The following is a 24,262-nucleotide window of genomic DNA, read 5'->3' as shown; positions in this document are numbered from 1 at the left end:
AAGAATAGAAAGGGTATTAAAAGAGACATTATTCAGTGACAAATGGGTCACGTGCATCTCGTCTTTGGAAACACATAAAACGGAACAACTTTTACTCTTAACGCAGTGAAAGGATCTTGCTGCTGAATACTCCACCACTATACTACACAATTCATTCTCTGGTAAGTGTAATGTAAACATTTACCAGACAGTTGCCAATTATATACATTTTTAGTCGCATAGTTGCAAATGTGAGTGATTTTCTCTCATTGTAGTGAAGGGCTGCACGTAGAGTAAAAGATCAATCTTGGGATTTAAGAATCGATATCGAGATCGTTCAAATGAAGATCGCGATGCATCGGAAAATCTATATTTTTACCCATCCCTATTGCTTACTAGCAAGTCAAAAGTGCTAATGTTGTGATTTTAAAAGAAACCCTAACCCCTTGAATAAACAATAGTCTTAGTGATGTTTGCTGCATAGAAAATAAAATTAACCATTTATGTTGTATTACAAATACTAAAAGCTATTGATGAATTCCTATAAAAGTAAAAGTGTCAGCATCTGGGTAAAGGTTAAAGTATAGAATAAGGGAACAGTCGAATCAGAACATTAATCAAGTCAAGTCACTTTCAGAAAATATCTCCAGAGCCCTTCTTGAAAGACACTCTCCTAAGAAGGGAATATTTCTGTACTGATTCCCCAGCTTCTTCCTGTGAGTGTTGGCTGCCAGGCAGCTTGTTAACATGGGAAAAGCCTTCGGTAAATAAGCCCACTAGTGCTTTAAGCTGAAAGTTGGCCATATTGCTGAACAGGTTCCAAAGGGGAGTTTAGGGAGGGAGAGAGAGGAGGGAGCGAGAGAGAGAGAGAGAGATCCTAATGTGTCCACTGCCCAATCCTTCTAATACCGCATCTCGCCATGATTAACATTAAAATGATAAAAGTGTGAAAATTTAAAGCGTTCTAAGATCTGTACTCTGTATACTCTGAAAGCTCCTCAAATATTCATCATGTCTGTATTTGTCTTGCGTTTAGACGCTGATGAAAATGATTGACACAGCTGGGATGTGTTTGAAAGAACAAAATGACTAATGAAGTGTCGGAACCTACCTTGTAACCCACTTTTGTCCAAAAAATTACTGAGGTTGAATAATGTGTTTCTGGAGGCCAGATATTGTACAAATCTCTGTAAACATAAAAGGACAAAGAGTTTGGGTTTCAGTGAATTTATTCTTAAGTTAGTCACCATGCAAATAAATAAACAGCACTGTCAAAGCCACAAGGGTTTAACTGATTGACTTGGGCAGATGTGCAGATTTAACTTCTTAAGCTTGAGTCCTAAAACAAAACTGCTGAAAATGCCAACAGTAAGTCAGAGTTGAGCCTGGATTTGTTTAGTCAGGCTACACAGAGCTCAACAATAAGGATGTCATGGGGCCAGTGTGATTGTTTTTGGCCAGTTGACGAAACAGTCACTTACCGTATTGGGCCAATGCTTACATTCTTTCGTCTCAGTGATTTGCTGTATTGTATTAGTATGCCTTGCATACTTAAATATTTGGTTTTCTGTAATGTTTTGAACATTGTTGTTTAGGGAATTCTGTGGTATTCTGCGGATTTTAAAGGGTTAGTTCACCCCAAAATGAAAATTCTCATCATTTACCCTCATGCTATCCCAGATGTGTATGACTTTTTCTTCTGCACAACACAAACGAAGATTTTTAGAAGAATATCTTAGCTCTGTAGTTCCATACAATGCAAGTGAATGGTAATCAGGCCTTTGAAGCGCCAAAAAGCATATCCACCTTTTTTCTACGTCCCGTGATGCTAGCGAGAAATATGGGCATTACTTCCATTGTTAAGTTAACACTGCTGTTGTTGTGGTGTACGTCTATTCATTCTTTCATTGTGGTGTTTGGATTTTGAGGAAAGCGTGTATGGTTTTGTGACGACATATATCAATCACTACATCAGTGTGTTACTCAACGATAATAAACTGCAAAAAAGTCAGAAAGACAAAGAAAGCGCAAACAAAACCGGCATGCTGTTTCTCCCAGATAAAATTTGAGATTTAATCTAAGCACAAACGCAAGATTTCAAGCAAAATTATCATTGTTTCAGTGGAGCACCTGTGTTAGTTCAGCTTCAGATGTGTATGCTTGTCATCTCGTCACTCTGCATGTTCAAATCAGACAGACACACTGAGGAAGAGCCGTGAAGTTCTCATCCTTGGGTATGTAATCGCTTTTTCAATTTTTCCGATTGGAAGGTTATTTCCTTTTAAATCCGCAAATAAGTTTAAACTTTGTTCGGCAGGTGATTTTCTGGAGAGAGGTGGTGCTTCGCTGCTGTTCGGGACACAGCAGGCCAGCGTTTTAAACCTCAAATGCGATGTGGTTTTTGACTACCTCTGTATGTGTTTTTGTGAGACAATCACAATACACTTTGCAACCCGTTTACAACTATGTTTAGCACTGACCATTTGAGATCGGATCATCCGAAACTCGTCATATTACCAGCTGTAAACAGGGTCTAAAATGATTGCAGCCAGAGCTAGGGAATACTATAGAACGACTTCCGGCGGAAGTCCCACTCACATTAGTTTCCCCAGTAAGACCCCCAGGAAAAAGGTGAATAAAGGCAGCATAAAGGTAATCCATCAGACTCCAGTGGTTTAAACAATGTCTTCTGAAGTGATCCAGTTGGTTTTGGATCTACAGGGCCACAATATCTGTTTGTGATCAGCAGAAGATAGAAAGTCATACACATCTTAGATGGCATGAGTAAGTAAATGATGAGAGAATTTTTATTTTTGGGTGAACTATCACTTGAAATGTCACCAAGGTAGTGTTATCTAGCCGGCTGACAATGACAAGGTTTTGTTTAAATTACTGGAGTGACATGTGATAGTCTTGGAAGCATCAGTTAAAATGGGTTGGACATAATTTTCCACTAAAGGCAGGGCTTGACAATAAGGACTGCCCGATGGCCCGGGGCCAGTGAGAGAGAGATTCGGGCCAGTTGCTAGAACGGTCACTTGCCCAATCGGGCCAGTGCTGCATTTATAACACTAGTGCAAGAAAACAAAAAGTGAGAGAGCACAAAAATTACACTAAGCAAACAAAGTATTCTAACCGATGAGCAAGCATGATTATATTTAGCTCGCAAAGATGCGCAAGCGCATAATATACTGGATGCGCCAAGGCACAGTCGTGTGCAGACACCGAGTGCACTCTCCTAATACTGTCCTCACTCTTTTCCAAGTGTCATAGCAGCAGCTATTACCAATGTGTAGAAAATAGATGGGGAAAAACCCCACTTAATGAATTTCGTAGCGGGATTGCACGTCTTGCGCAACATTTTAGGTATCCCCGCACATTCCGTGTTCACCGTGCGTGAAATCCCCACATTTTTTGTTTTTACATGTTGGTGAAAAGCAGTAATTCACACATTGCAACACAAGACATCAACAGTTTCTTTCTATAGGACTGAAAATCCATGTCTCTCTGTGCATATGTCTCATCATCATCATCATCATCAACTCTCTCCGTGCAGCGTAGAATGTTTAACATGCATGCGCTCTCGTAAAGGGACAGAGCGCTAGTTTTAATCCCACAGTAAAAAAACAAACACATTTTCTCTCATTAATTCGCCTTTAGAGATGAAGCGCCGAATGAGACGTAATAAACTTTGTTAAACCCCAGTTATACACGTGTCTGGAAATCACAAGCTGCTCAATATCCAAAATGCAAGTATAGATTTAATTAGGTTTGTTTCAAAACGTAAACATTAATTCGACATAATAATAGCGTTTGATATGAAAAGAAGCAAAATCACTATGGCTATTAGGCTACTATTATCAGAGCTGTTCAGCTGCAGGATGTAGATGAATATTCAAAACAGTCTACTTCATATCATCCTCATGAAACACCAGTTACATTTCTCATTTCTGGACCGTACAGGTATTTTTGTATTTGTGCTTTGTGCATTAGTCTGTGTTGGTCTTTAGGTTGTCTGATTTCATGTTATATACAGTACACACTGTTAATTCACAGATTAGGCCTAATATCTCCCTAATGTATATTACACGCCACAACCGATTTAGTAGCAAGTCTCTTCTCAGGGATTCATATGTTTATTACATTCAGACAATAATCACATCTTTAACTCAGTGATTAAATCTTTGATCCTGTGCGCGAATACACTACACATGGCCAAAAGTTGCATGACAGCATGATTAAACGGGTGACCGAAAACACACCATCTCCTCCACAGAACTCTTCACTTAAAAACTCATGTGTGAATGGCAGTATGGCTGAGGTTAATATGATGTATTTATATCTGTAAAGTGCTTATATGGGATTACATAAGGCATAAATCATATCTTGCAAATTATAAATGTGATTCAATTTTGTGGGACATTGTCTTAAAAACATAATATATGTAAAAATTATTTATCTTCGGACACATTTTTAAAGCCATGATGGTAAAAATAGCTATTTATCATTTTTGTGTTGGGGCCAGTGAAAATTTTGGCAGGGCCAGTAAAATCTGAAGCACTGGCCCAACCGGGCCAGTAGAAAAAATCCTTAGCGTTGAGCCCTGAAAGGTGTTTCTGAAGTTTATATCCGCAAGTTACAGTACAGTTTTCAGCTATGAATGCAAACATAATACATTTTTTTGTTTAAAATTGTATTTGTTTCAAGAAATCAATGTTTAATGATAAATATTAAATATTTATTATATAAAAATATAATTTAAATGATTTATAATGATATTTTTTCAACACTATTGTCACTATATATATATATATATATATATATATATATGAAAGTGCTTAAATCTGACTCTATAAACTTCTTTTCCTGTCAAAATGCATTTACTTCATAGGAAAGAAAACAATATTTAACAATAATGCTTTATAAACATGTTCAAAACAAAGCAATCCACAGTATAAAGATAGAAATGCACTAAAATAGCACCACTTCAAGTAACATTAAACATTTTCAAAGTCAAAGGTGACTAACTAAAAGAACTAGTTACCATAAAATGTGTTAAACTGTAATGTGCATTAAAGTGTTAACCTCCTTAGACCCCGTGACCACATGCGTGGATATTACGTTTTGGCTATTTTAAACAATTAATTGATTTATCGTGAAACGGCACGCTGTTAAACACAATGGCCACGTATGTGGACTAAAGGCTAATTTTCCTTAAAATATCCTATATTCACTGTGCACTTTCACACGGAGAATCAACAGATACATCCAAAAGCTGGAAAAAAGGGGAATAGAAACCGCACACAGCGGTCACGTTTGGGTCTCAGGATTGGGATTGGGTTAAGGGGTAATTTTCCCATCATTTCATCTCTCATACATAAGCGTCAGTGTGCGTGTTTGTTTGTGCCGTTTGTGTCAGTGTAATAATGTCCCCGGACCACTGATATATACAGTATTTAGAACTGGATTGGTGACACAATTGTAAACTGCTAGCAGGAGGTGAAGCCACCAGAAGTGTTCGAGGAGCCATATTGGTATTTCCCAACTGCCAAAGAGCCTCAATGACTGATAGCCGATGCCGCCGCCATTTCACCGTCTCCGACCTCCGACTACAAAAAGTCACATTTAAGTCACATTTCACCCCTAGTGACAATCGTGATTGACTTTTAATTTGATAATTATGGATAATACTCGCTGCAAGGGAAGAGATATCCATAGAATGCAATGTCAGAGCATCCACCTGCCCCAGTGTGCAGCACAACGTTAACCAAGGGATGTGACAAATCTGTCAACAAGTTGATCTGTTCGCTACTGTAGTTAGTGAGCTACTTTATGATATAGATATACTCGCTCAGGCTTTTAAGAAGGAGGAACATTTCCAGACTCTAAATAAATAATAAACAATTACATGCGGAGGAAGTTTGCTTTGTAAGACTTTACAAGCAGATTTAAGATATACAACTGGTGGTTGAATAACTAATGTTTCCTCTTTGAAATGAGATGTTTTTCTATTAAGTCAAAAGGCACACTGGAATGTTTGGGCATACAAATATGGCAGCAAAGTGAATTCAATGTTATGATGTCATCAGCTATCCAGTTCTATATTATAGATCAGTGCCCCGGACACATCGCAAATGTTCTGCCCCACTCCAACCAGTGTTCAGAACTCGCATGAAGAAGCTGATGTCAGAGTCTAATGTATCACATTTACCAATCTGAATCACTTTAATGAAAAATTAATGTGGTAAAAAAAAATTATTAATCGCATGCGTTAATGACTTAATTTTGATTATATAATTTTTAATTATATATATATATATATATATATATATAAATTGTTGGCAAGTACAAACCTGAATTACTGTACCTACTCGGCCACCAGAAAAAAGTTTTTGTAGGTAAGCTCTGTTAATAGCCTAGGCTAAAGATGAAATGCGTACAAGAGTGTGAGTGTATGTTTGGGGCCTGACCTCATTGCCGTAGACCATTACGTGGTGTGTGGTGATGAGAGATTTGAAAACGACCACCCAGCTAGTGCTGGTGGCTCGCTCGAACAGCGTGTCAGCCAACTGAGGGATGTTCACATTCATCTCATTGGTGCACTGGATCAGATCTGGTGAGAAAGGGAGTTTATAAATGTCAGCATGTTAATGATTCAAACTGTCAGCATGGCAGTACATTTGTATTTGCACTAAACAACCAGAAATTGTTTCATTTGTTACCATTTGTTTTAAAGGGATATTTCACCCAAAAATGAAAATTCTCTCATCTTTTACTTACCCTCATGCCATCCCAGATGTGTATGACATTATTTCTTCTGCAGAACACAAATTAAGATTTTAAGAATATCTCAGCTCTGTAGGTCCTCACAATGCAAGTGAATGGGTGCCAAAATTTTGCCACTCCAAAAAGCACATAAAAGCAGCATATAAGTAATCAATATGACTCCAGTGGTTAAATCCATATCTTCAGAAGTGATATGATACAGTAGGTGTGGGTGAGAAACAGATCAATATTTAAGTCAATTTTTGCTAGAAATTCTTCTCCCTGCCCAGCAGGGGCGTATGCAAGAAGAATGTTAAAGTTAAAGTGGAGATTGACTGAGCAGGAGAAGAATTTATATTAAAAAATATGTATCCGTTTCTCACCCACACCTATCATATAGCTTCTGAAGATATTGATTTAACCACTGGAGTCATATGGATTACTTTTATGCTGACTTATGTGATTTTTGGAGCTTCAAAATTTTGGCCACCATTCACTTACATTGTTTGGACCTACAGAGCTGAAATATTCATCTGAAAATCTTCATTTGTGTTCAGCAGAAGAAATAAAGTCATACACATCCGCAATGGCATAAGTGTTAGTTAATTATGAAATATTTTTTGGTGAACAACTACTTTAACTCTTCCAGGTTTCCCCCCACCCAAAAAAAAAAAAAAAAAAAAAAAAAAAAACAACTTACACCATGTCCTAACCTGACACAACACAATAAAGCGAAACACGACAAATGATCAATCACAACTCCTCCATGTTAAAGTTTACATTAAATTAAAACGGACTACTTTATTTGAATTATTATTGTGAACATTTCATCAGTGCATGTTATTCTAAACAATTTCTTAAAAATGTAAAAATCTGCTCTGCCTCTGAAAAGAATTTCCTTGTCAGCTGATGTCACCAAGCCCTTTTATTTTTCAACCCGTCCTCTCCAACCTCCCACCTATCACATAGAGACCACTTTCCACAATCAATCAATTCAGAATGGATAAAGTATAGACCTACATTTGTTTTCTCATTGAATATCCTGTTCCCCCAGTAAAGTGTCACATTACGGAAGTATAACAATTTGCGAACACCATTTGACTTTATCTGAGCTTTTGAATTAACCACTCATTTGTTCAACATATATCAATGTACAGACTAAACATAAAAATGTTCTGATTGGCTTGGATTTTGTCTCTTTGTGGAAGCCTTTTGCATTCATTGAGTTTATTTGACGCTAATGTTATGCCTGGTTAAAAAAATAAAAAATTAAAAAAATTAAAAAAAATAAAATCGAATTAACGTTCATACTTATTGCCACAGTTTCCAATTTAGCAACATACTAAAAGCTGACTAACCCATTTATGGAAAGATTATACATAAATTCCAGAGAACCACTGGTTGGCGGTGCGATTGGTGTGTGGTGCTAAGGTGTCAGTGAGTTAGCATTCAATCAATGCTGACACGGTGTGAGTGAGAGAAATGCACTGAATGATATCCTGTGCTTTATTAGGTTTTTGGCTGAACTCCACAGCCATCTGCGCTCTGAGAGACAGAAAGCGAGGGATCCCTCAAGGCTCTCTCTACACCACAGACACTGCGAGACTCATTCATGGTTGCGGCTTATCATGCCATTCATTAAGCCTCCCACACACTGGAGCCCACCACCGAGGGAGGACACCACCGCCTGTCTCCTAGGAATTAGATCTGATATAGCATTATCTTCAAAGTCGGCTTATGATTTCTAGAATTAAAAGGAGATTCTTGACATCCACCCTAGTAACTCTCCTTGTCACGTTCATAAAAGTTACTGAGAGAAGTAGAGATGTCCGTTGTTCTTTTTGTAACTGCATAGAAAAGGAAGCAAGTCATAAGGTTTGAAATGACATGAGGATGAGTAAAAGATGAGAGAATATTCAATTAAGAGTAAACTTCATTTAATGAAAGAAGACAAAAAACACTTCCACTCCTCACTACAAACCATTTCAAAAGAAACAAGAGTAATTACACACTCCCCAGCAAATTGCCACCCAATATTAGTGCGTACGCAGTCTTTTGAAGTGGGGATGTGAAAACATGCTGCGTTCATTAAAGCAGCAAGCACGGGTGGTCTACAGAATACCCTCTCTTTTACAGATAACATTCACCATTTAAACCTGCACAAAGGCCTGGCCACGTGACAACAAAAGACTTTTCAGAGCCAACACACAACGCCTGCGCAGAGCATGACGGCTCCACGAACGCACATGTCCACAACCAAAGATCAAACCAAGCAGACAGGAGATGGTATGGAATCAATGTTGGATGCTGTTAGCACCCTAAGTAGGGTAACTGGACACTGTTAGGTTTACTGTAAACTAACAAACTTGAAGCTAACAAGCACACTTGAATGAAAAAAAAAAAAAAGAGGAATGAAAGATCTTAAGACTCTTTCCCAGTCAAGACCCACCTTGTTGGTCTCGGCCCATTCTGTCTGTACCTCTATCTTTCTGGAGTGTAGATAGACGTGATGGGGCTTTAATGGTAAAATATGCAAAAGTGTGATGGTCACATGATGACCAGCAACAAAATCCTCAAGTTGTGTGACCTTCTCTTCTTTAAGATGGGACATGGGAATCTGTGGCTGGATCCACAAAAATCTAAAAAAGTTTTTTTTTTTTTTTTTTTTTAAAGTTCTTAGAATAAATTAGCCTATAAGAAGTTCGTAATAACGTTGATGGTTTAACACAAAAAAGGACATTTTTCGAAGGCCTTAATTTCATTATGTGTTCAGACCCTCGTCCATGGACTACGTCACTTCTGCCTTATTTTTTTGATTTGTCGATTAGCCAATTTTGTAATCGAGGAATTTTGTGTAATTGTGACAGCCCTAGACTAAACTTTAAGATAGCTGCACAGATGCCCATTTCTGATAAGCCAAACATTTAGGCCAACTTGGAGGCAAAACATTTAAAATCTTAAACTAATTATGCAATAAAATATCCATGTTGTTGCACTGACATTGATGTGCATTATCTGAAATGGCTGCAGAGTAAATAAAGTCGTCACAAGCCAAAATGTGCACTGGCAGTGTTTTCCTAGAATAATATTACACTAACTTTGTTTACATTCATGAAATATGTTGAAGGGAACAACTCAAATTAAAACTTGATGTTTTTGCTTCTAAACATAAGAATAACAGATCGATACAGAACAACAAATATAAAGTAAGCCTACAATTGTTGATGACTATATTAAATACTGATCCATCCATTGATGTTGGCTTTTGAAACATGCAAAACAACACCACAAAATTTCTGTTTTCTTGTGGTTACATAATGTATTTGCAAACCATATGAACTGCCATTACCAGGAGAGCATGACTAACATCAATAATTAACCAGGAAAACTGTTGGTTGTCAATGAACTGTTGATTTCAGAAGGACAATGATCTCAATGTAAGCGATCGGATGGGGCTGCATACTGGCATACACACACTACCAAAGATTTAGACAGACCTGACTGAATTTATGTTTCTCATGATCTTAAAAAGCTTTTGATCTAAATGCTTATGCTTCAATGCTTGGAATTAATTTTCAAAACAAATATATGCTGTGCCTCCCTACAAATTTCTTTACAAAAATGAGGAAGCAAAAACGACCAACAAGTGCCCAGCATTCATAGGAAATCCCTCTAAAATCATCACAACAGACCAAGCTAACCAGTTTGGCCAGGCTAGGAGCCCTGCCAACAACCTTAAAGGGATAGTTCACCCAAAAATGAAAATTCTCTCATTATTTACTCACCCTCATGACATCCCAGATATGTGACTTTCTTCTGCAGAACACAAATGAAGATTTTTATAAAAAAATATCTCAGCTTTCTTGGTCAATACAATGCAAGTGAATGGGTGCCAACATTTTGATGCTCCAAAAAGCACATAAAGGCAGCATAAAAGTAATCCATATGACTCCAGTGGTTAGATCCATATCTTTAGAAGTGATATGACAGTTTTGGGTGAGAAACATCAATATTTAAGTCCATTTTTGCTAGAAATTCTTCTCCCTGCCCAGTAGGGGGCGTATGCATGAAGAATGTGAATCACCAAAAACACAAGAAGAAGAATGTGAAAGTGAAAATTAAAGTGGAGATTGACTGAGCAGAGAGGAGAATTTATTGTAAAAAAATTAAATATTGATCTGTTTCTCACCCACACCTATCATATCACTTTTGAAGAAACTGACCTAACTACTGGAGTCATATGGATTACTTTTATGCTGATTTACGTAATTTTTGGAGCTTCACAACGTTGGCACCCATTCACTTGCATTGTATGGAACAAAAGAGCAGAGATGTTCTTCTAAAAATCTTCATTTGTGTTCTGCTGAAGAAAGAAAGTCATATACATCTGGGATGGCATGAGGGTGAGTAAATAATGAGAGAATTTTCATTTTTGGGTGAACTATTCCTTTAAACTGATTTATTTTTCAGGAATCAATATGGAATAACATGTCCCTAGCCTTTTAAATCTATTCTCTTGGAGAAGGACAGGAGAACTCAGCAACAGGATGCTACTAACTGCCTAGACTCCACGACAGGAAACTGAATTGACACAAATCACTTAAAACACTCAATAACAAAACAGGCTGATGACTGAGATATTTAGACTCTCTGACCCCCGAATTTAGGGGGCAGTACGCAAGAGACACAGACCAAGAAACAGGTAGAAAAACAGATCGAAAAACAGGTAGAAACAAACACTGACGGAGGAGAGTGAGGCAGACAGGAGCATTTTTCTCCATCATGGCTCCGTTCTGCTTCAGGCAGAGCCATTTGTAAGGGCTGAGGACAGGAAACTATAAAGTGAATGATTGCTCCCCTGATTCTGAGGCTTTAACTCGCCGAAACATAGAAGACAGCAGCCTGCTCTGCGTCACTTAAACACATTCATCAAAGAGTCGAGTGTACCTGCAGCCTAATCTGAATGGATAGTGAAAGACCAGTGATATGGCTCAAATGCAATGCAAAAAACACTAATAATAATCACTTTTTGCTTTCAAATATTATAGGCAGAAATTTTAATGACTTCCTGAAAGACTCCCCCTACAGAAACATGTGGTTAACATGTGTCCAAAAGCAACAACCATAGCAAAAAAATGCCACATCAACAGAGTGCATTCACAAAGATCACTAGCCAGAGGAAGGAGAACATATCTGAGCTGGAATGCAGGCTGACTTCACAACATTCTACAATCCAGAGAATGCAGAGGAAGTGAGAGAGAGAGAGAGCGAGAGAGAGAGAAGGAGGGAGAGTGAAGGAGACAGCTGCATAGAAATCAGGGAAACCTGGAGTTGCCAGAAAAATTACAATTGCTGTGAGCATGTGAGCGGAGTGGAGAGAGTTGTCGCTCTGCTTAAATATTCGCTCGTGTGTGATCGCTCAACTCCAACGCTCAAGTTCAAAAGTCAGGAGCGCTCATGACCGAGAGCGATGTTGGAGTGGAGTGGCATGAAACGAGAAAGAAATTAGGGATGCACTGATCCGATACCTGGATCAGTATCGGCTCCGATACTGCAGCTTTTAGACGGATCGGGTATCGGTCCGACGAGCCCAATCCAAATCCGATACAGTGTGTTAGTCATGTTTGTTACTGTCAAGCTCAAAAAAATGACATAAAAGAACCATAACACCACCATTAAAGCAGTTCATATGACTCGTACATTTTATTCAAAGCCACTTGAAGATGTCCAATAGCTCTGTGAATCACAAAAGGCTGTTTAATAAGTAAATATATAAAATGCATGCGCAGCTCCAGCGTGTCAGTGAATGCCGCTGCTCTGTTTACACACACACTCGCAGCTATTTTTAGCCTTCACGCGGTGCACAATATTTGAGCTCTACTCACGAACAACATCTCAGATATAGATACTCAATAGTTCGGTTCACTTATAATATGCATTTAGAATTGCACTGGAGGTGCTCTTTTACCAGAATTTGAATAAGAAGCTAATTAAACTACTGTGAACTTGCCTACAAACAGACACCTACAGGACTTCCTGGAGAGTTCAGAATGTCAAAATAAAAGCGTGAGGGTTTAAAAGTTAAAGGTGCATGATTGAGATATTACTATATATTACTATTATAATAATATATTATTATTATTATTATTATTTGTTTACAAATTATAGTAATATTTATGTTGAATGGGTTCCAAAAAAATAACTGTGTGAATGAAAAGTGAGCCGATATCGGATCGAGATCGGTATTGGCCGATACTGAGATTTCCGATATCGGAATCGGAAGAGAAAAAGTGGTAACGGTGCATCCCTACAAGAAATTAGGCATAATCAGTCAACATTGTTTATTTTTTTTGCATCAGGTACAAAAAAAAAAAAATCCCTCTTCATATTGGCATACGACCTAATATTTCATGGCGCAAATAACAACTACACAAACAATACCTTAAATGTAGGCTACTTAGCGTAACAAATAGCCTTGTTCTCTCTGCCCTATTTGGACGTGGTTATTTTATATGGGGACGTGGGGTAATGTAACAGCCTAATTACCAGAGCTTCTCATTTATTTTAATCCCATGCTAATCATGGGACTTTTTGCTGACTATGAGTTCCCATGCCGAGCAGTGACGTGCCGTGCATTAAAAGTCCAGGCCTTCAGTGTGATTCATGCCATTAAGAAAACACAGTTTCACAATGAATAAGACATTATGTCATACATTATGTCACAGCTAACTAATAATACCAATTGACATTTTAAAAACACATCCACGCACGAAAGCCAGAACTTGAAACGACACTTAATGCTCAAGCAAGCCTAATTTTAACTGCAGCATGACTGTTTTGTGAAATGAACATCTCCCGAACAGACATTCAAAAATCATAATTTCTCATATGAATCTACCTAGAAGGTCTATAATACCTGGAAAAATCTATCTAATAATATTTGCGAATTAAATGTTGCTTGCAATAAATTTTGTTGCGTCAGGGTACACGGTTATGCTGCGTTCCATTTAAGTTGGATGTGGGATATTCCTACTTGATATTTCTGAATGCATTCCATTCCCTGATATTCGGAAGATGACGTTTAAGGAAACAAAACTGCAATGCTCCTGTTTGCTTAGCAGGGGTTTGACTGATAAACAATGATGCAGCGCTAGCATTTGTGCTTCAGGTGTATGATTATCAAAAGAGATTATAATGTTTTATACACCTGTTTCTGCAGGCATTTGTTAAACAAGCTTTAATATAATGTAATATGGAAACAAACTCATTTATCAATATTACTTAATAAAGTGAATGTTTATCACTTACTTTGTAAATCTCCCTGAGTGTCGACATGCTTGTGTGGCATCATGCCCCTGCACCTTGGCGAAATCGGAGTTGAGAATTTCTGCACAAGCCTACAAGTTGTAATTCTGACTTAAAGATGCATTCCATTGCACTTTTCCTAGTAGGAAGTTGTAAAATCCGACTTTCCAAGTTGAATGGACGCAGCACTACTTTTCAAAACTTGATCCGACACTGAATGCTCAAGCAGCCTAATTTACACTTAGAAAACTCCTGATGTTGCTATAACAATGCAAAAAGCACTTACCAATTTACTTGAAGTGAAAATCAGCCCTTCTTTCCTGATTAATAAATTAAGCAGTCACACGGCCATGCAGAACATCTCATGTTTTTAAACCCACGATAGCGGCAGTAATGACAGACGACTCGTCAGCAAGATCTCACGCTCTCCGCTTTCAAATGACATCACTTAAAGCGTGATTGCATCACTCAAGGCCAGCTAGAAGGCCTCGACTGGGACATATCCTAAAGATTACACCCACCAACAACAAATAAATCAATCTGATTGGCTGATGAATCTGACAGTCTGACTTTAGTTGCCCATTCATTTGCTCTGTTGAGGGATTCTGTGGAAATTCTGAAGGCCTGAGGGGGTGGAGCTCAGACTCACGTGCTGCTTCGGGTATGTGATTTGCGAAACAGTTGTTACGCTTCGCTTGTAAGCATAAAGGAATAAATTCTGACTGGATAAACTTTTCGTTTTTCTCCATTTGTTTGTAGATTAATTAAGAGTAGAAAGTGATTAAAAATACATAGGCAAAAAGGTGATTGAGAATGAAAGGATGAAAAATGTATTTAACTTTACAGCTGTATTTCCGGGAAACTAATCTGTGTTTTAAACCGCCTCTGTGCTCTCACCTCACAGTAGTCTGTTGTTGAAATCGGCCCCATTCACCATCAGCTTGCGAATCACACTGAGTTTAAACGCTTCCTCGTCTCTGATAATCCACTCTGTTTAAAATCTTGGACCTAATACAGCTGCCAACACCAAATATTTGTCAGTGTAGAAGCACATACACATTAATGTGGCCACACACGAAATGTTGCGCATTCTGTTTGGAACGGAAAGTGAGCGCCTTGTGAGTGGCCCGAGTGGGGCTGAGCGCAGTCTCATGAAACGCAATCGCTCCACTCCCACTATGCTCCGCTCACATGCTCTGCTGTGAACTACCATAAAAAAAACAGAAAATATTCACAAAAATGTAAAGTACAACAGCTGCTGAAGGCACACAGGGCCTTGACTACAGTTGATAAAAAATGCTAGACCAAACATGGCAAATTTTAAATACTGTTGATGGACACACACTTATCAATAGTTTCAACGGTTGTCATTAACCAGACAAAAACAAAAAAACTATATGCCTATGACCCTTAGCAGTGTCATAACCAGACATGATGCCACAAGCAGTTTTTTTTCTGTCAATGATGAACGTGAAACAGACAATTAGTTGTTAACAGTTAATAACAGCAGGATTTTAGACCAATGATAATTAATGTATATGATAATATAATGTAGCTCAGGACATTGTGTATTTGGTCAGGACAAAAAAATCGAAATGGAAGAAATGGGTTTCATCACTTAGGCTATTGCTTTGTAGAGCCTGATTAGGACATTGTAAGAAAATAACTTTAAAGGAGTTATGCTGAAGCAAACACATATCTTTTACATTTATTCATTTGGCAGATGCTTTTATCCAAAGCGACTTACAAAAGAGGAATACATTATAAGCAAATCATCTTAAGGAGACAGTGGTACGAAAAGTGCTGTATTACAAAGTTTCACTAGCATCAGAATAGTAGTACTGAAGACAGATTAAAGTGCAACAAGATTTTATTTTTTATTATTTATTTTTTTGTGAATGGTTAAGGTCACAAGATGACTTAATAGGTAAAATGACAATAGAGAAGAGAACACAAAACATCTGATAACAAGCAATGTCGACATCATTTTATGATCTCTATTTCAATGCACTATTACAATCTGTACCAGCCAACTAGCTACCAGGACAATAAACAGAAAATCTGAATCACTTGGACTGATTCTCCACTGGACTTTTCCAAATTTAGACACAGTGACGTTTGAAATTATGTAGCATGTTTGTTGTGAGAACAAACTTGATTAGACTTGAGGACTTTTGACTCATGAATTTCCCCTGATCTGGACTGCTCTTGATGGAAGAGCAACTGTGCTCTGCTATCTGTAAGAATCTCCCATTTAATCAGTTCCCGACATTTCTCTGATTTACGGAATAACTTCCTGTTGGCCGTTTACATTACGAATAGTTGGCGATCTACAAGAATGCAGGAAGCTTCTTCAGCTGGTCCACTGGGTTCATCCAGGACACAAAGACAATTTGCAGTCTCGCCCGCTAAGTTTGGGAGGTGTCTGGGAGAAGGAATGCTGATTTAGAACTGGACAACTCCGCAGTTAGATAAGTTAGAACAGTGCAAAAAAAAACTGCAAAATGCAAAACAGATCCTACAACAGCTTTGAGATGCCTGGTGAGTTTAGGCCCTTACTGAATGCACCCCTCTGGTTTATGCCCTAAATTTCTGTATCATCACTCAAAAAGCTGCAAGAAGGCCATCCTAACCTCCCCCTCCCTGCATTTTTGGGTTGGTGCGATGGGTTGCGTAATATTTGATCACCTAAAATCTGTGAGGTAAAGAGGCACTTAACTAATGGTATACGGTCAATAATTTAGGAAACGGAAAGCGACGAAAGTCAAGTAAAACCCTTTAGTGAAAAAAGAGAGCACATGGCACAAGCCTAACACAGTGAATAAGACCCACATAAATTAAAAGCTCTACTGATCTCCATTCACACACAGCATGCCCGAAGTAATGTCAGAGTATGCACTCTTTTTGAAAAAGGACGCACTTCTCATTTGATGAAGGACACACGCTCTTTAGGTATGCATGCGAGTAGTATGCATAGATTCCAGAAAAACTTCACCCAGGGACGTGCGTATTGACTTGTGACCCAAATATAAGACCTAATAACAACAACAACCGCAAAAATAATCGTATCTGGTTTTGTTAAACGAGTACTATATAAACACAAGGAACAACTTTCTTGGTATATACACTCACTGAGCACTTTATTAAGAATACTATGGTCCTAATAAAATGCCCGACGTGGTCTTCTGCTGTTGTAGCCCATCCCCTTCAAGGTTCGACATGTGCATTCTGAGATGCTTTTCTGCTCAACACAATTGTACAGAGTGGTCTTCTGAGTTACTGTAGCCTTTCTGTCAGTTCGAACCAGTCTGGCCATTCTCCTTTGACTGCTCTCATCAACAAGGTGTTTCCATCTGCAGAACTGCCACTCACTGAATGTTTTTAGTTTTTGACACCATTCTGAGTAAACTCTATAGACTGTTGTGCATGAAAATCCCAGGAGATCAGCAGTTACAGAAATACTCAAACCAGCCCATCTGGCACCAATAATCATGACATAGTTGAAATCATGGAGATCACATTTTTCCCCATTCTGATGGTTGATGTGAACATTAACTGAAGCTCCTGACCCATATCTGCCTGATTTTATGCACTGCTGCCACACAATTGTCTGATTAGATAATCGCATAAATAAGTAGGTGTACAGGTATTCCTAATAAAGTTCTCAGTTAGTATATATCACTTACCGTTGAAAAGAGCCGTCCGTCTTGTGGTTCTCCACCGTTTTTTAAAATCCAGCATTTTAAACATGACATCTCCTCAGCTCCCAAAGGATTAAGGGATCATAACCTGTCCTGTCGAGCTGCACTTCAGAATCGTGCCAGAAATAGTAGGTCATCAGGGTATTTCTCGCAAACTGTTTTATGAATACTGAGGATTCAGACATACTACTCTATTGGCATACTATATGTATGGGTATTCTGATGCAGCGAGACAGTCAGCACACTTTCTGGGTTACTGTCATTTGATGCCTTTCAGGTCACATGCTAAAATACTGCATTCCTACCCAGGTACAGATGCACACACAACTCAACAGCCACTCGCTTTACTTGCACCAGATCTCTGCCAAAGTGATCCGATGCCATAAAACAGTGCAGAGGGGTCACTTTGTTGCAGCATATGACATTTTATGGGTGTTGTAACCACAATACACAGAAGTATTGGACAGGCTGATGGGAAGAGAAAGCTCGAAGGTACCCAATATGCTCAACACTCCACATGATGACATGCTCCACCTGCTTTCCCACCCAATAACCTACATTTGCACACAGACACAACACAGAGGCGCTGGGCTGGTTCAGACTGTTATTTTTGTGCCTGCAACCTACAAACTGGGACTTGAGCGTGTACATATACTACAGCAGGAACAGCAATGAAGAGGAGAGCATTTTAATCAACAATTTCAACAAATGACTAATCGGTCTGAAGAAAGCCCTGTACAAGGTGTTTTGGGTTTAACTGATCCCTATTGAACATATTTGTTAAGGGGTGTTTATACAAGTGATTGGCTGTTGTGGTGGAGCTTTTAGAGAGATCAATTTAAAGACACAACTTCTTAGAAAGGGCTATACTGTGCAAATTGTCTAACTGCGCTATTCACCATCTAAAACCGCTAAACTAGTTAACCATCCTGACCCATTCCTAGTTCCAGTCTTTTCCAATATTAATGGGTATTAACTTCAGACACCCCAAGTGATGTATGAACACATTATCTAAGCAGGGCACAAAAGCATGGAGTTGAGATGTTTGATATACAGCTACCCAATGCAAGATGCATAATTACTTTTAAATCAATTAAGCCACCGCAAAGTTTGCTTAGTAACTAGGAGGGGCTGTATGTCTCATAACCATAAAGATAAAGTGTGTGTGCCATTTGGTCTTGGCAGATTCTAGGAAGTGTCTACCATATTGCAGAACTGACTTATATGAATAAGCGTCCAGAATAAGCTTTGATCTCACAGAACATGCTTACATAGCACAGGGGGAACGGAAGGCCTGCCAACAAGTCATGGAAATACAACAATGGAAGGTCTGGTGTTGATATTTGTACTGTGATAACCTTTCATTAGACCAGACAGCTAATCAGTAGTTCCACTCTGTTATGCTAAATCCACTGGTGTTATGCAAAGATAACAAGATAACTTACAAAAAACATTCTCAAATGACATGATGTGTACTCCCCATATTTATATCCAAGAGCCATGATTTAGGACTTAGACACAACAACAGAGTCTGTAAAATCTTAAATCCAAACTAACAACATTCACAGATTGTACACACCTAGAAAATCCCAATTACGCCAACTGCAGAACCTAGAAGGTCCCATTTTATATCTAGGTCCATTTTTTTGTATGTAAACAATAACATAATCATCTTTATTTCATTTAGTAAACTTGAGAAGTACATTGCTCGGTGTTTCCTTCCTTGTTACTTTTTTAACATGCAATTTAAACTTAAGCCTGACAGAATTATAGATGTCAGTGTCAGTTGATCAGAATCAGATACCCATATATGGAAATATAACGATGTATAAGGCACCTGTCGATCCACAATGGGTGATCTAACCAAAGTCAGTCCACTGGCGGCCATCTTTGGAATGCTCTTGGGAAGCTATTTCCAGTCAAGAAAATGCAGCTCCAATCTACATGAATGGGGGAACACCGAAATCTCAAAAATGGTTGGTCGAGATTACAATCAAAGAACATATTTCAAATCAGCAGTAAAATCTGATTACAGCAGATTATGCTAAAAGAAATGCTATTTTCCCAGTTTGTACATCTAATACACGTTCTCGAGTTGATTGACAGGCAATGTCTGTATCTAAAAGGTGATTGGCTCATTTACCTGAAAGGCGGGACTTCCTTTCTACATCCGATGACCGTTGGGCGTTCCAATTTCTCCCATTCATTTTAATAGCTGTGTCCCGTCTCTGCTAAATAGTCTCTGATCTAACCCTCTAGATTACAACATATTCTTAAATCGGTTTGGTCAGTATCCATAAATAAGCTGCAGAGTCGATTACAAGGCTTAGAATGGTGTGATTGCTTCTTGCTTCTGAAGACTTCAAAGCAAAAAGAAAATGAGGTGGAAATACATCTTTGTTTTTTACAGTATACAATGAAAGTGAAACGGTACCGAGGCTAACATTTTTCTTTACATCTCATTTCGTGTTCAACGGAATAAAAAAAGTCATATGGGTTTGAGACAACATGAGGGGTGAGTAAACGATGAATCTTGTTTTGGGGGGAATGAACCCTTAAACAGTTTGTTTAAAAAAAAAAATTCTGTTTAAGGGTTCATTCCCCCCAAAACAAAATTCATCGTTTACTCACCCCTCATGTTGTCTCAAACCCATATGACTTTTTTTATTCCGTTGAACACGAAATGAGATGTAAAGCAAAATGTTAGCCTCGGTACCGTTTCACTTTCATTGTATACTGTAAAAAAAAAAAGATGTAACTGAGGCTTACATTCTCCAGAAGATGGGTTTGAACAACATGAGGATAGGTAAATGATGACATACTTCTCATTTTGGGTGAACTACACGTTTTAATCAATAAATAGCAAAACATAGTCTCTCCTTAGCTACTTTCAGATCAGTGTTCAAGTACAAAGGATTAAATGACATTATCAGCAATGTTCTTGTTTTTTTTACTAAAAAATGCTATCCAAACCTAAAACAAAGAAAAATGAAAACAATTGCTGGACATTTTTTCACACAGCTGGTTGTTTCAAGAATAAGGGTAGTTCAAGAAGAATGTTCTCCCTTCCCTGGAAACCCGGCCCAAATCAAAGGGGCATATCTAATGTTCAAATCGAACAGAAGGAGAGTGAGACACGCTGCTATTTCTGTCCCGAAGGAAACTCCAGGCACAGAACGCACCTCTGTGCTGAAATACTTACAAGACCTTGTAACACCTTATAGAAAGACCTGAGGGTCCCAGACTAAACTGAATTAAAGTCTAGAATGCTCAGATGGGCACTAAAAACTCTATACTACAGTTAACACATATTCTTTTTGCTTTTAGACTTCTTATTCTCACAAACTCACGAGAAGATACTTTTGAGAGAGGAAGGCAATTAGGTCTTCAGAACTTGTCTCCAGTCCTTTAAAACTGTCTGTCAGCACACATGCCATTCTGTATTGTCAAGACCCAGCTAAAAATAGCTTCTCCAAAGGTTATTAGTATAGTAGGGTGGGAGCTAATGCAAAAGGCTATATGCAAACAAGCACAATGGGGTGAAAGGGTCTTGATGTGGTAGAGCCTTCTTGATTTGACTCAAACGATGGTGCCACATCTACTGTGCTGACACACACACAAATTAATCTAAATGTGAATGCAACACATTTACAAAGAAATAAAGATACCAAAAAATATTTTACTAGAAAAATTATTTTACAAACCTGACAACCAAATATCAAATTAAGTTGATTCATTGCCAGATACTGGTTGTCATGCAAATCGAGATAAAGACTCCATTATCTCGCTAACACAGACACAAACATTCACACTTGTTATTCTTTGAGGCCTAATAAGGTCAAGATGGGTTCTAAAAGAGGCCAGTGTTCTTCCTGAGAAGTGTAAGAAAGGCATCAGGTTCTGTGAGAACTGTCAGCACCAATACCTGTGGGACACTGACAACATCTCACTTGCAGAAGACAACCTGACAACTGACCACCGGATTTCCCCATATTTATAACAAGTCTTTTTAAGATGAAATCATAAAGTTAAAAGTTAACTGGACAGCTTAGTCTCAAAAGTTCAGTTAATGCTAGGATGGAGTCAATCACAACACTGTCCTCCTCTATACACACCTGCCACAATATATGAAACTTACATTACTAAGTTCTAGCCATCTTTAGTTTCATCCCTTACAGAGATAGTTGAACCAAAAATGAAATTTATATAATTATTTACTCACCCTCCAGTTGCTCCAAACCTGTACGACTTCTTCCGTGTTAAACAAAAGGAGACATTAGGCAGAACGTTGGGACTGACAGCCTCAGGCCATGTCCACACTCACGTTTTCGTTTAAAAAAAATGCATTAATATCGCTACATTTTGGCCTTCTGTCCACACTGAGACAGCGTTTTTGTCTAGCGAAAACTAAGCTTTTCCAAAAACGCTCTCCAAAGTGGATACATTTGAAAATGCTGTCTTGGCGCTGTAGTGTGGTTGGGAAAATGGAGATATTCAAAAAACGCTGACAGATTTGTTGTCATGTGACACACTCATGGCCATGTTGTAGCAGCATTGTTGTGCTTGCTATCCACTTTGGTAGAGTTGTTAAAGACAAATGTTACTTTGTACCACCTGCACATTGCATTCCTGAAAAGGTGACGAGAAGTTTACTGGAACTGCTGTCCAGCGGCAAAACACGAGTGCAATTGCGTTTCAGACCGTACATGCAAATGACGCAGGGCCACGCTTCTTAAGATTTATTTTGCATGGGGCCTGGGTAACTCAGCGAGTATTGATGCTGACTAGCACCCCTGGAGTCACGAGTTAGAATCCAGGGTGTGCTGAGTGACTCCATCCACATCTCTTAAGCAACCAAATTGGCCCATTGTTAGGGTGGGTAGAGTCACATGGGGTAACCTCCTCGTGGTCGCGATGAGTGGTTCTTGCTCTCAATGGGGCGCGTGGTAAGTTGTGCATGGATCGCGGAGAGTAGCATGAGCCTCCACATGCTGAGAGTCTCCGCGGTGTCATGCACAATGAGCCACGTGACAAGATGCGTGGATTGACGGTCTCAGAAGCGGAGGCAACTAAGACTTGTCCCACACCACCTGGATTGAGGTGAGTAACCGCGCCACCACGAGGACCTACTAAGTAGTGGGAATTGGGCATTCCAAACTGGGGATAAAAAAATACAATAAAATAAAAACTCATGACATGATAATAATAATGTTAAGATTTATTTAGCATGCGCAGTAAGGGGGTTTAAGCGTTTTTAGCCATTTCAATGTGGACAAGCAATGTCAGAAATAAAAAGTTTTAAAACGGCAGTGTCGACAGAGAGCGTTTCGAAAACATAAACGCCACTTTCAAATTTAGCCGGATTATTGTGGACGTAGCCTCAGTCACCATTCACTTTCATTTTAAGGAAAATATAGCAACATGAACATTCTTTAAAATTTCCCCTTGTGTGTTACACAGACAACAGAAAGTCACAGGTTTGGAACAACATGATTGTGAGTAAACGATGACAGAATTGATCAGAACTGATCAATTTATTCATCTAGAATTCTATAAGATTTCTGATAGGATACACTCAACGTGCACCCTCTAACCACACGTGTCCTAATTAGACAGAAGATGGGCTCATTTGATAATTATGAGTAACTGCACTGTAATCCAACGTGCTGCTATCTCAAAACTCATGCCAAGAAGACACAAATGATCATTAGTCACAGGTTCAACATTAAATGTAAAGGTCGCTGGAGGAAACAGTAAGTAAGCTTTGGGCTGGTTAAATAACACAAGCAGGAATTTAAAGTGAAGCTTCTTTTGCAGGCCTCGAGCCCCGAACCTCTCGTTCCCAGGGTGACTGACATTACTTTCTGATCGCGACATTATTGTAACAAATCCCGTGACACTTACAATCCAAATGTTTCTTCTTTGGCCCCATGATCTCGTGCGTGGTCGCCTTGCACACCGTTTTGGACACCGCGGAACCGGTAACACTGTGTTGCGCTGCCGTTATCCTGTCCGTTATGCTCTGTCCAGACATCGTCGCAGGTTTGAACAAATATAAAAAGGGGGAAAACAAAAAATAAGGGGGGAAAGTCGAATCGGGATGTTAAATCCAACAGCAATGCTGGTAGTCCCTGAGATGTGCAGTTTCGCCAGCTGACTGTGGAAAGAAAGGGACAGAGAGAAAAGAAATGAGATGACAGGGAAGACGCGATTAGATATTGGTGGCATCCACCGCTTTAAAGACTCCACATGAAGTTTGCTGTGTATATTCATGCATATACATACCAAACGTTTCCTCTTCTATTCAAAAACGTCCTCTCTCTCTCGCTCAGCCCCTCTGTCACACGCTTTCTCTCTCTCTCTCTCTCTCTCTCTCTCTCTTCTAACTCGCCCCTTTTTCCTTCTTAGTGGCTCTCCTCTCGGATCTCGCCTCCCCCTGCTGGGTTTAAAAGGACAGGAGGCTCGTAAGAAAATGGCGGGTCTGTTTCCTCTATTCAGAGGATCCTCCCAAG

General features: G+C 38.9%; 1 protein-coding gene across 19 annotated transcripts in view; it reads right to left on the bottom strand.

Moving 5' to 3' along the window:
* The window catches only part of LOC127433921 (phosphatidylinositol-binding clathrin assembly protein-like), a 58,619-nt gene extending 34,357 nt beyond the window's left edge, over positions 1–24,262 (bottom strand). For 3 of the 19 annotated variants that reach the window (XM_051686279.1, XM_051686282.1, XM_051686283.1), the window contains exons 1-4: positions 24,036–24,258; positions 23,655–23,907; positions 6,450–6,592; positions 1,091–1,166 (exon numbers count right to left, since the gene is read on the bottom strand). In XM_051686279.1, coding sequence (XP_051542239.1) covers positions 1,091–1,166; positions 6,450–6,592; positions 23,655–23,784 — 349 coding nt within the window. In that variant the 5' untranslated portion in view covers positions 23,785–23,907; positions 24,036–24,258. Of the gene's footprint in view, positions 1–1,090; positions 1,167–6,449; positions 6,593–23,654; positions 23,908–24,035 lie in introns of all 19 variants that reach the window. The other 16 variants (XM_051686288.1, XM_051686291.1, XM_051686292.1 and 13 more) reach the window with 9 other exon arrangements.

The sequence above is a fragment of the Myxocyprinus asiaticus genome, chromosome 43, assembly GCF_019703515.2.
Source record: "Myxocyprinus asiaticus isolate MX2 ecotype Aquarium Trade chromosome 43, UBuf_Myxa_2, whole genome shotgun sequence".
NCBI classification, from domain to species: Eukaryota; Metazoa; Chordata; class Actinopteri; order Cypriniformes; family Catostomidae; genus Myxocyprinus; species Myxocyprinus asiaticus.
The sequence above is the reverse complement of the archived record's forward strand: the minus strand, read 5'-3'. Positions and strand labels throughout refer to the sequence as shown.